Source organism: Engystomops pustulosus, chromosome 3, assembly GCF_040894005.1.
Source record: "Engystomops pustulosus chromosome 3, aEngPut4.maternal, whole genome shotgun sequence".
In the NCBI taxonomy this organism is placed as follows: domain Eukaryota; kingdom Metazoa; phylum Chordata; class Amphibia; order Anura; family Leptodactylidae; genus Engystomops; species Engystomops pustulosus.
Window position 1 is genome coordinate 11,298,866 of NC_092413.1, and position 12,609 is coordinate 11,311,474.

Here is a 12,609-nt window from a genome sequence, read left to right on the forward strand (position 1 = left end):
CTGCTTCCCCCTCCCAGTCATAGAGAAAGCCTGTGAGTCCTGCTTCCCCCTCCCAGTCATAGAGAAAGCCTGTGAGTCCTGCTTCCCCCTCCCAGTCATAGAGAAAGCCTGTGAGTCCTGCTTCTCCCTCCTACTCATAGCGAAAGCCTGTGAGTCCTGCTTCTCCCTCCCACTCATAGAGAAAGCCTGCGAGTCCTGCTTCTCCCTCCCACTCATAGAGAAAGCCTGTGAGTCCTGCTTCCTCCTACTACTCATAGAGAAAGCCTGTGAGTCCTGCTTCTCCCTCCTACTCATAGCGAAAGCCTGTGAGTCCTGCTTCTCCCTCCCACTCATAGAGAAAGCCTGCGAGTCCTGCTTCTCCCTCCCACTCATAGAGAAAGCCTGTGAGTCCTGCTTCCTCCTACTACTCATAGAGAAAGCCTGTGAGTCCTGCTTCTCCCTCCTACTCATAGAGAAAGCCTGTGAGTCCTGCTTCTCCCTCCTACTCATAGAGAAAGCCTGTGAGTCCTGCTTCTCCCTCCTACTCATAGAGAAAGCCTGTGAGTCCTGCTTCTCCCTCCTACTCATAGAGAAAGCATGTGAGTCTTACGTTCCTTCCCAGTCAGTCCTTGCTCCCCCTCATATGTCTTATGTAAGGTCCTGTAATCCGCAGCTAAGAGTACACGATGTTTGTATAAAGTTTGTGGCTCACCAGGGATGTGTGGTGACCCATAACCTGTGACTATCTGCTGCTGATCATTACATCTGCCCTACATTAGAGAATCCCGCCATCTCCATCACTTACCTGAAGCTCTTTGTAGAGTCGGTCGAGTTCAGCCACAGCGGACTGGTTGTCGTGATAGCCCTCAATGCGGCCGTTCTTCAGCATCTCCAGCTGGCGGCTCAGTTCCTCCACCTTGGACACGGCCACCATGAGCTCTTTTTGCTTCTGCTGGAACAAGTTGTTCATCTGTTCGATTTCCTCCACTAAGCGAAACAAAAAACCATAGAAATCCATTATCTCTTATGAGCAATCTGAGAAAACGGAGCGTGCAGGACAGAACGCAGACGCTCACCTAGTCGGCCATTGCTGAGCCTCTTCTGCTCCACGTGACCCTTTAATGCCCGCACTTTCTTCAGCTTGGCCTCCTGGTTTTCGGCGATCTCCCGCAGACGCTTCAGCTTCTCCTGCTCGCTGGCCTGCTGCTGCTGACGCTGGTCCTGCTGCTTCAGGTACCTCAGGCGCTGCTCCTGCAGGATGTTCATAGACCGGATGTAACTACGACTTAGGGTAAAGCTCACACTGCGTTTTGTGTAGTTTGTGCTAATAGCTAATGTGATATATCAGGATTTTCCTTTAAATACTTGATCCATATAACATCAGCGGGTTCCAATTTGATATACCCCCACAATCAGCTATTTGCAGGGACACACTTTTGCTGTCTCTTCACAATCCACTAGGCACAGCGCCGTACACTGTATAGTGGCTGTGCTTGGGATTGCAGCTCAGACTCTTCACTTGCAACCAGGTCAACGTCCTGGGAAGTGAAAACGGGACTCCCTGGAGCGCCATAACCTGATTGGCAGGAATGTGTCGGTGGTTTTACCTTTGTGGCCAGCATTAGCTGCTGGGCCTCGATCTGCTGCTGCTGTCTCGCTGCCATCTCCTGCAGTTCGGCCAGAGTCATGTCCATCCTGGGGCCGTTCACCTATTTCATAGGGGAAATCAAAGTTCATTACTGCGCTCTAAGACTCTACCACAACCCATCAGCACAGAAGGACAATGATTTGTATAGCTATCCTATACACTACAGCTATAGATAGAGACAAATCTTGGCGTCTGGGGTAACACTGAGATAGAAGTCTGTATAGGGACACGTAATATACTCACCCCATTCTCAATCCTCCTATCAGAAGGAACCTTCACCCCATTTCTCTTCACATTGGGATCATGGGATCTTTGTAGATTTCCTAAAATGAGGTAACAAAAAAAAAAAAAAAAAAAAAAAAAAACACATGAAATTTCCTTCTGCTCACGGACATTGATAAAACCCCTATAGCAATGTCATAAAGCAGTTACATTGGGCAGGATTAGGTAAAACTTAAAATCTACTGTTCTCCCCACGACTTCCCATCTTGGTGATGTTAGGCCTGTGTAATCCCACTTCAGCTCCCTCTTCCCCTCTCACAGCAAGAGGAAACCTGCAGCTGCATCCCCTGCCCCACTACTACATAATAAATCACTGTAGACAAGTTCCAGGACAACTCACCGGACTCTCTAGACGGAGGGCGATTGTGGCGCAGGTAAAAGCGCACCTCGTTGCGCTGCATGCCGTACTTCTGCAGAACATCGATCATGCGCTCGTTGTCCGCCACGGGACGTTCTGTAACACAGGAGAAAAGGAACCAGTTGTCATGGGAGGCCTAATCTTATGAATATTGGCGGGAGCCACAGTGGGGTCCCAAGCAATCGGGCACCTATTCTGTGGACTTCCTATAAGTTGCTAGAGTGGGACAACCCCTTGAAGGTCTTCTCCGTACTGCGTAATGGTGGCGCAGGTCACCCCCCCTCCCTACATTTCTAAGATTTCTTCCTCTACAAAATGTCAGAAATAATTAATTATAGAACAAAAATGTGCAAAGAGATTTGAAAAATGCACAGAAAGTGGCAAAAGCCTAAGCACAGGTATCACTGGACTCAACAGCAGGAAGGATGGTCCGATGGGTGCGTGATAGTCCAATGGGTGCATACCCACCCCCCCCTTCCTGGTGAAATGTGACATTCAGATTTCAGGTATTTGGGGGGTTCAGAGCATGTAAAGCATATACTTAATATCTATACATTATATATGTGACTATTATCCATCGTCAATCATAGCAGTACGGGTGTAATAAGAGCGGACACCGCTCCACCAGCGCGGCCCTCACATGAATAATGGGAATTACGGGCAGAGAGCGCGGCGCTTTGTCCTGCCAAAGGCTCAACCTGCCAACACAAAGCCCCTTTCTTCTCCTCTGGATACACAGGACTGGACAAACAGTATTACACAATCACCATCTACAGGTCCCGTCCCCCTGCAGGACCCCCCACCCCCCAGTGGGATTGCAGCACAATCAGGAGTCATACACAGATATATTTAGAGAGCAAGAGAAGTTCATTATCAGAAAGACTGCAAACTTCCTGGGGGTTTAATAGTCACTTTCCAGGTGGTCTAGTGTAGTGTAAGGATCTAAAACTAGCATTACTTGTGTGGACAGGTTACTACACACTTCTCAGGGGGTCTAGGGTAGTGTAGGGATGTAATACTAGCATTACTTGTGTGGACAGGTTACTACACACTTCTCAGGGGGTCTAGGGTAGTGTAGGGATGTAATACTAGCATTACTTGTGTGGACAGGTTACTACACACTTCTCAGGGGGTCTAGGGTAGTGTAGGGATGTAATACTAGCATTACTGGTGTGGACAGGTTACTACACACTTCTCAGGGGGTCTAAGGTAGTGTAGGGATGTAATACTAGCATTACTGGTGTGGACAGGTTACTACACACTTCTCAGGGGGTCTAAGGTAGTGTAGGGATGTAATACTAGCATTACTGGTGTGGACAGGTTACTACACACTTCCCAGGGGGTCTAGGGTAGTGTAGGGATGTAATACTAGCATTACTTGTGTGGACAGGTTACTACACACTTCTCAGGGGGTCTAGGGTAGTGTAGGGATGTAATACTAGCATTACTGGTGTGGACAGGTTACTACACACTTCTCAGGGGGTCTAAGGTAGTGTAGGGATGTAATACTAGCATTACTGGTGTGGACAGGTTACTACACACTTCCCAGGGGGTCTAGGGTAGTGTAGGGATGTAATACTAGCATTACTTGTGTGGACAGGTTACTACACACTTCTCAGGGGGTCTAGGGTAGTGTAGGGATGTAATACTAGCATTACTGGTGAGGACAGGTTACTACACACTTCTCAGGGGGTCTAGGGTAGTGTAGGGATGTAATACTAGCATTACTGGTGTGGACAGGTTACTACACACTTCTCAGGGGGTCTAAGGTAGTGTAGGGATGTAATACTAGCATTACTGGTGTGGACAGGTTACTACACACTTCCCAGGGGGTCTAGGGTAGTGTAGGGATGTAATACTAGCATTACTGGTGAGGACAGGTTACTACACACTTCTCAGGGGGTCTAGGGTAGTGTAGGGATGTAATACTAGCATTACTGGTGAGGACAGGTTACTACACACTTCTCAGGGGGTCTAGGGTAGTGTAGGGATGTAATACTAGCATTACTGGTGTGGACAGGTTACTACACACTTCTCAGGGGGTCTAGGGTAGTGTAGGGATGTAATACTAGCATTACTGGTGTGGACAGGTTACTACACACTTCTCAGGGGGTCTAAGGTAGTGTAAGGGGTTACTACTAGCATTACTGGTGAGGACAGGTTACTACACACTTCTCAGGGGGTCTAGGGTAGTGTAGGGATGTAATACTAGCATTACTGGTGAGGACAGGTTACTACACACTTCTCAGGGGGTCTAGGGTAGTGTAGGGATGTAATACTAGCATTACTGGTGAGGACAGGTTACTACACACTTCTCAGGGGGTCTAGGGTAGTGTAGGGATGTAATACTAGCATTACTGGTGAGGACTTCTCAGGGGGTCTAGGGTAGTGTAGGGATGTAATACTAGCATTACTGGTGAGGACTTCTCAGGGGGTCTAGGGTAGTGTAAGGGTCTAATACTAGCATTACTGGTGTCCTTTATCGTTTAGCCTGTGAATAGGGAATAACGTGCTGTAACTGGATAACCCCTATAACTTCCCTTGTAGTCTACGTTAGGCCATCGCTGGTGGTTCAGGATATCAGACGGGTTCATGCACACTTTCCAGCTGGTCTAGGGTGGTAGATGTGTTACAATCACTTTCCCAGTGGTGTGAGGCAGCGAGGAGAGTCCCTGGCAAGTGAAGGATTCAGTGCAGACTACAGAAGTGATGCACATTATTAGTTTCCCTGGTTGTCTGGAGTAGTGAAGGAGATCCCTGCTGGTCTAGTGTAAATGAGAGAAGCGTACATGAGGGTGTTACACCGCCATACATATCTATACGTACCGCTGCCTCGCCATACTTCAGACAGGTGGCACTCTGCCTCGCCGGGCTCCTTGCACAGCTCCACCACGTCCCTGCAGGTGGTGTCAGGGGTGACCGGCACCTCGCTAAAATGCTGCTCATTGTTACTCAGATAAACCGTGAGGAACATCTGGAAGAAAATCAGAAAAAAGAATAGATAAGAGACATTGAAGAACGATGGATATTCTGCAGATATGGAGCACAAGTCCACACCCGGCGGGGGCCTACACATCACATACAAGCCCCGGGTACAGGGACAGGATCCACAGTCCTACCCGGGACTAACAAACAACCTGCCCCCCAATGCAATAGGACTATAGTAGTGGGGGGCATCTGGGTGAGGTACAGGGTCTCTAGGGTTCCCCCCGCAGAGCCCTCTACCAGCTTGTAGGCTTTCTACCCTATAAACAAGGTAAAGGGGCCAAGTAGAATTATTTATGTTTTTACTAGGGACACATTTGTTCCTGGACTATAAGCCCCTCAATGTGGCCCCCTCTGCCGGAGATGCCACTGCCGTCCTGTACTTTCCCCGGCCTGTCAGAAGGTACACGTTACATCCACATGGAAATATTGGCGTCTCAGCGGAACGGTTTAAACACACAGATGTCGTAAGCGCAGAGAGATGATTCACGTGAAGACACGAGGCAGCAGAGCGACACCCGGATGTAGAGGAACCGGGACACAAACACCGCAGCAGAATCGCAGGCAGAGGATAACCCTACTGTAATACAAGGGTTAGGCCTCCCTCATCATAGTCATGGGAACAATGATGCACCCACTTAAATTGAGGTCAGACTGGAGAAGATCGGGTGGAAAAAGCCATACATTGCTTTCCCTGGTCATCTAGGATGGGGAGGGGGGCAATCGCTTTCCCTGGCCATCTAGGATGTGGAGGGGGCAATAGCTTCCCTGGTCATCTAGGATGTGGAGGGGGCAATAGCTTCCCTGGTCATCTAGGATGGGGAGGGGGGCAATCGCTTTCCCTGGCCATCTAGGATGTGGAGGAGGCAATAGCTTCCCTGGTCATCTAGGATGGGGAGGGGGGCAATCGCTTTCCCTGGTCATCTAGGATGTGGAGGGGGCAATAGCTTCCCTGGGCATCTAGGATGGGGAGGGGGGCAATAGCTTCCCTGGTCATCTAGGATGGGGAGGGGGGCAATAGCTTCCCTGGTCATCTAGGATGTGGAGGGGGGCAATAGCTTCCCTGGTCATCTAGGATGTGGAGGGGGCAATAGCTTCCCTGGTCATCTAGGATGGGGAGGGGGCAATAGCTTTCCTGGTCATCTAGGATGTGGAGGGGGCAATAGCTTTCCTGGTCATCTAGGATGGGGAGGGGGGCAATAGCTTCCCTGGTCATCTAGGATGGGGAGGGGGGCAATAGCTTCCCTGGCCATCTAGGATGTGGTGGGGGGCAATAGCTTCCCTGGTCATCTAGGATGTGGAGGGGGCAATAGCTTTCCCTGGCCATCTAGGATGGGGAGGGGACAATAGCTTCCCTGGTCATCTAGGATGTGGTGGGGGGCAATAGCTTCCCTGGTCATCTAGGATGTGGAGGGGGCAATAGCTTCCCTGGTCATCTAGGATGGGGAGGGGGCAATAGCTTCCCTGGTCATCTAGGATGTGGAGGGGGCAATAACTTCCCTGGTCATCTAGGATGTGGAGGGGGCAATAGCTTCCCTGGTCATCTAGGATGTGGTGGGGGGCAATAGCTTCCTTGTTCATCTAGGATGTGGTGGGGGAAATAGCTTCCCTGGTAATCTAGGATGTGGTGGGGGGCAATAGCTTCCCTGGTAATCTAGGATGTGGTGGGGGGCAATAGCTTCCCTGGTCATCTAGGATGGGGAGGGGGGCAATAGCTTCCCTGGTCATCTAGGATATGGTGGGGGGCAATAGCTTCCCTGGTCATCTAGGATGGGGAGGGGGGCAATAGCTTCCCTGGTCATCTAGGATGGGGAGGGGGGCAATCGCTTTCCCTGGTCATCTAGGATGTGGTGGGGGGCAATAGCTTCCCTGGTCATCTAGGATGGGGAGGGGGGCAATAGCTTCCCTGGTCATCTAGGATATGGTGGGGGGCAATAGCTTCCCTGGTCATCTAGGATGGGGAGGGGGGCAATAGCTTCCCTGGTCATCTAGGATGGGGAGGGGGGCAATAGCTTCCCTGGTCATCTAGGATGTGGAGGGGGGCAATAGCTTCCCTGGGCATCTAGGATGGGGAGGGGGGCAATAGCTTCCCTGGTCATCTAGGATGGGGAGGGGGGCAATAGCTTCCCTGGTCATCTAGGATGGGGAGGGGGGCAATAGCTTCCCTGGGCATCTAGGATGGGGAGGGGGCAATAGCTTCCCTGGTCATCTAGGATGGGGAGGGGGCAATAGCTTCCCTGGTCATCTAGGATGTGGAGGGGGCAATAGCTTCCCTGGTCATCTAGGATGGGGAGGGGGCAATAGCTTCCCTGGTCATCTAGGATGTGGTGGGGGGCAATAGCTTCCCTGTTCATCTAGGATGTGGAGGGGGCAATAGCTTCCCTGGTCATCTAGGATGTGGAGGGGGCAATAGCTTCCCTGGTAATCTAGGATGTGGTGGGGGGCAATAGCTTCCCTGGTCATCTAGGATGGGGAGGGGGGCAATAGCTTCCCTGGTCATCTAGGATGTGGTGGGGGGCAATAGCTTCCCTGGTCATCTAGGATGTGGAGGGGGCAATAGCTTCCCTGGTCATCTAGGATGGGGAGGGGGGCAATAGCTTCCCTGGCCATCTAGGATGTGGAGGGGGCAATAGCTTCCCTGGTCATCTAGGATGTGGAGGGGGCAATAGCTTCCCTGGTCATCTAGGATGTGGAGGGGCAATAGCTTCCCTGGTCATCTAGGATGTGGAGGGGGCAATAGCTTCCCTGGTCATCTAGGATGTGGAGGGGGCAATAGCTTCCCTGGTCATCTAGGATGTGGAGGGGGCAATAGCTTCCCTGGTCATCTAGGATATGGTGGGGGGCAATAGCTTCCCTGGTCATCTAGGATGTGGAGGGGGCAATAGCTTCCCTGGTCATCTAGGATGTGGAGGGGGCAATAGCTTTCCTGGTCATCTAGGATGTGGAGGGGGGCAATAGCTTCCCTGGTCATCTAGGATGGGGAGGGGGCAATAGCTTCCCTGGTCATCTAGGATGTGGAGGGGGCAATAGCTTCCCTGGTCATCTAGGATGGGGAGGGGGCAATAGCTTCCCTGGTCATCTAGGATGGGGAGGGGGGCAATAGCTTCCCTGGTCATCTAGGATGGGGAGGGGGCAATAGCTTCCCTGGTCATCTAGGATGTGGAGGGGGCAATAGCTTCCTTAGACTAGACGGGGAGGAGAGTGTAGCCTGGTCAGAAGAGCCAGACAAGGCAGCAGCTATGGGGTGAGTAGCTGAGAAGGAGGATAGCCTGCAGCTGAGTGGAGGTGGGCTGTGCCCATACATAAGAGATACCCATGAAGGTGACTACAGGTATCGGGGGGCTGGTTCTGCAGGTGTGGTCCATATATCAGGGGAGCGCAGACCGGAGTCAGGACGCTGCAACCACTGCAGATTTTTCTTTTTTGCACAAATCAGCAACATCTACGAGGTGAACCTGAAATCTGCAGAACAGGAGGCGGCGATGGCTGCGCGGCGGATATTACCGTGTCATCCACTGACTGCAGAGATCACAGCAATGTCCTTCATGGTCTGGGTCCCCGTCATACATAATGCGCAGAGATCAATGGGTATGATCAAACATCTCTCCAGGGCTGCAGAGAGCACAGAGCACAGCAGTGCGAGGACACAACCCGAATACAGTCCTGGAATATAAATCCATATATCACAGTCCTGCTGCTACTAACAACATACACAAAGGCCTGATTGCACATCTCTCCATCGACAATGGCTGCAGAGAGCACAGAGCTGGAATATAAATTAACAGTAGCAGCAGGACTAAAGTGTGACTACAAGGCAGCTGTCAGGGATGCACTTTCCTAACCTAGATTTGGGAGCGCAGTTACCTACACTCCTGGATACTGACACTATGACTATACCCACACTTGTGTCTGGGTACACGGAGGTGACCTCAGCTCCACGTGGCATGTATACAGGACATATACAGTAACACGCAGGCTGATACCCCGGGGTGACTCACATATAATGTAACACATTGTATCCTCCCGCAGGCCATGATGTAACCAGTAACCAGGCAAACAGCCACGGCGGCTGAGTCACCTGCCCAGCACCTCCTCCCCAGAACTGGTTCCTCCGGTCTCCTGGGCACAGGCTGCTCTATGGGGATCCGGATGATGAGATCCAAGGAATCGGAACAACCTTACAATATACGTGTATCCATAGGACGCCCTGTGGTGGTCCGGTGCTGGGGATGGGTTAGGGGCTACAGCCAGTTGTTACTCACCTCCAGTAACACAACGACCACTATAAGGGGGTCAGACCTGGTGGTGGGGTCTATATAATGTCCAAACTACTATCACTATTAGTGCAGGGGGTCCTGCATCATTATTCTGTCTTTCATTACGTGCAGCTACTTGCGCTCATTTTGATGCAGAGAATCGACTGCCCCCGCATATTGAGACTTTTTAACCCCTTACCGCTGCACCCGTTTTCCTCCGTTGCCCCCCAGGCTCTTTCAGATCTTAGGTGTAGGGGGGGGTATGTTTTTTTGCGGGACGAAAGGTAGTTTTAAATAGCACAATTTTGGGTTTCACGTGTCCTACTGTTGACCTTTCATTAACCCTTTCTGTGCAGTAGGTTTGAAAAAAAAGAACAGATATGCTTTTCCAATCATAAATTTCTGTACTTCATTGTGGAACCAAAGTTTGTGAGACGCTTCCGATGTTCTTGCACGTGTGGAATCACTGTATCTGGAAGACAATGTCACCCATTTATAAAGTGGGAGCACCCCTTTAGCGCTCTGTGGCAGTGTGCAGGTACGCCGGGTGCTGGGACATTCAGTTCTGGCAGTCACACGCTCTTATCTACATGTCACACATTCCAGGAATAGTTCTCGGCAGGAGCTCGGCGGCACCAGGAGAGGAGAATAACTCACACTTTCTAGTCCGTGTACACACCAGCCCCAGCACCAGAGAGGGATCAGGTGACTGGCACCATGGGGAGGGTACAGGGGAGACACCAGGAATAAGGTCACCTTACATGATGCCCGGGCATCACACACCGCCTGGGCCATTCACATAGACAAGTTCGTTCAAGTTGTTCCCATTATGTGACTACTGGGGGGCAGGGGCATGTACTGTATCCCACAATAAATCTAGGGAGACATATAGTCCCTGAAAGAGATGTAACCCAATCCCAAAACATTATGACGTGCAAGAGAGCAAACTGATCAGCGTCAGGCAAGACGCCACATTCCCCCCCCCCCCCCCCACGTAAGATAACGCAGAAGGCGGTAAGCGGAGATGATGCCCAGGAGCTGACAATCTGACTCTCATCTACTAGAATTTCCCTGATCCGAATAAACAAAAAGTCTCTCGGGTTACAGCAGATGCGGAGGAGATAAGGTGATGGTGTTATACCTGGGCCAGAGCATGGCGGTGCCAGGGTGTTGGGAGGTGGTATTATAACCGGTCCAAAAGCATGGCGGTGCCAGGGGGGGGGGGGGCGTAAGGTGCATGGGAAGAGATAAGCAGGGGAAGTGATGGGATAGTATTATACCTGGTCCAGAGCATGGCAGTGCCAGGGGGTAAAGGGCCACGGGAAGTGATAAACAGGGGAAGTGAGAGGATGGTATTTTACCTGGCCCAAAGCATGGCGGTGCCAGGGGGTGGAGCGGCACGGGAAGAGATAAACAAAGGAAGCAAAGGGGATGGTGATCTACCCAAGTTTAGAGTATAGCAGTGCCAGGAGGGCACAGGATGAGATGTGAGGGAACAGTTTTATACCTGGGTACAAAGCATGGCAGTGCCAGGAAGAGATGTGCAGGGATTGTGTCATACTGGATCTAGAACATGGCATTGGCAGGCGGCGAGGTGAGTGGAACATGTTATACCCAGGTCCAGAGCATGGCAGTGCCAGGGGGGACACAGGAGGAGATGATGTGACTGGATGCTGTTATACCCAGGTCCAGAGCATGGCAGTGCCAGGGGGGACACAGGAGGAGATGATGTGAGTGGAACATGTTATACCCAGGTCCAGAGCATGGCAGTGCCAGGGGGCACAGGAGGAGATGATGTGACTGGATGATGTTATACCCAGGTCCAGAGCATGGCAGTGCCAGGGGGGACACAGGAGGAGATGATGTGACTGGATGATGTTATACCCAGGTCCAGAGCATGGCAGTGCCAGGGGGCACGGGAGGAGGTGATGTTATACCCAGGTCCAGAGCATGGCAGTGCCAGGGGGGACACAGGAGGAGATGATGTGACTGGATGATGTTATATCCAGGTCCAGAGCATGGCAGTGCCAGGGGGTTCACAGGAGGAGATGATGTGACTGGATGATGTTATACCCAGGTCCAGAGCATGGCAGTGCCAGGGGGTTCACAGGAGGAGATGATGTGACTGGATGCTCTTATACCCAGGTCCAGAGAATGGCAGTGCCAGGGGGGCACAGGAGGAGATGATGTGACTGGATTATGTTATACCCAGGTCCAGAGCATGGCAGTGCCAGCGGACACAGGAGGAGATGATGTTATACCCAGGTCCAGAGCATGGCAGTGCCAGGGGGGACACAGGAGGAGATGATGTGACTGGATGATGTTATACCCAGGTCCAGAGCATGGCAGTGCCAGGGGGTTCACAGGAGGAGATGATGTGACTGGATGCTCTTATACCCAGGTCCAGAGAATGGCAGTGCCAGGGGGGCACAGGAGGAGATGATGTGACTGGATTATGTTATACCCAGGTCCAGAGCATGGCAGTGCCAGCGGACACAGGAGGAGATGATGTTATACCAAGGTCCAGAGCATGGCAGTGCCAGCGGACACAGGAGGAGATGATGTTATACCAAGGTCCAGAGCATGGCAGTGCCAGCGGACACAGGAGGAGATGATGTTATACCAAGGTCCAGAGCATGGCAGTGCCAGCGGACACAGGAGGAGATGATGTTATACCCAGGTCCAGAGCATGGCAGTGCCAGGGGGGCACAGGAGGAGATGATGTTATACCCAGGTCCAGAGCATGGCAGTGCCAGGGGGGGCACAGGAGGAGATGATGTGACTGGATGTTGTTATACCCAGGTCCAGAGCATGGCAGTGCCAGGGGGGCACAGGAGGAAAGCCTCTAGAACTGTGTGATTGTTGATGTGACAGGTTTTCCTTTTCCTTGTACTGGAGGAAGCCGCCATTGTCCGCACCACATTGTGTTTACACAGGAGACAATGGCGCTGGCAACAACAATGGGAAAGTAAGAGCAGCCGGAGAAACTGAAAATCAAGGCTTTTTACCAGTAAAGCTTAGTTCTGGCCCTGCACCAAAACCTCAGCTGTGAGAAGCATTAGCCTTTAAACGTAAACAGAATATTCTCTTTGATCTCCGCT

The 12,609-nt window shown here is 51.5% G+C and overlaps 1 protein-coding gene across 6 annotated transcripts in view; it reads right to left on the reverse strand.

The window, feature by feature from the left end:
- The window catches only part of TP53BP2 (tumor protein p53 binding protein 2), a 95,287-nt gene that overhangs the window by 15,003 nt on the left and 67,675 nt on the right, over nt 1–12,609 (reverse strand). For all 6 annotated transcript variants that reach the window (XM_072140030.1, XM_072140031.1, XM_072140029.1 and 3 more), the window contains 6 exons: nt 5,094–5,241; nt 2,250–2,363; nt 1,871–1,950; nt 1,587–1,688; nt 1,056–1,230; nt 785–966 (listed from right to left, as the gene is read on the reverse strand). In XM_072140030.1, coding sequence (XP_071996131.1) covers nt 785–966; nt 1,056–1,230; nt 1,587–1,688; nt 1,871–1,950; nt 2,250–2,363; nt 5,094–5,241 — 801 coding nt within the window. The remainder of the gene's footprint in view (nt 1–784; nt 967–1,055; nt 1,231–1,586; nt 1,689–1,870; nt 1,951–2,249; nt 2,364–5,093; nt 5,242–12,609) is intronic.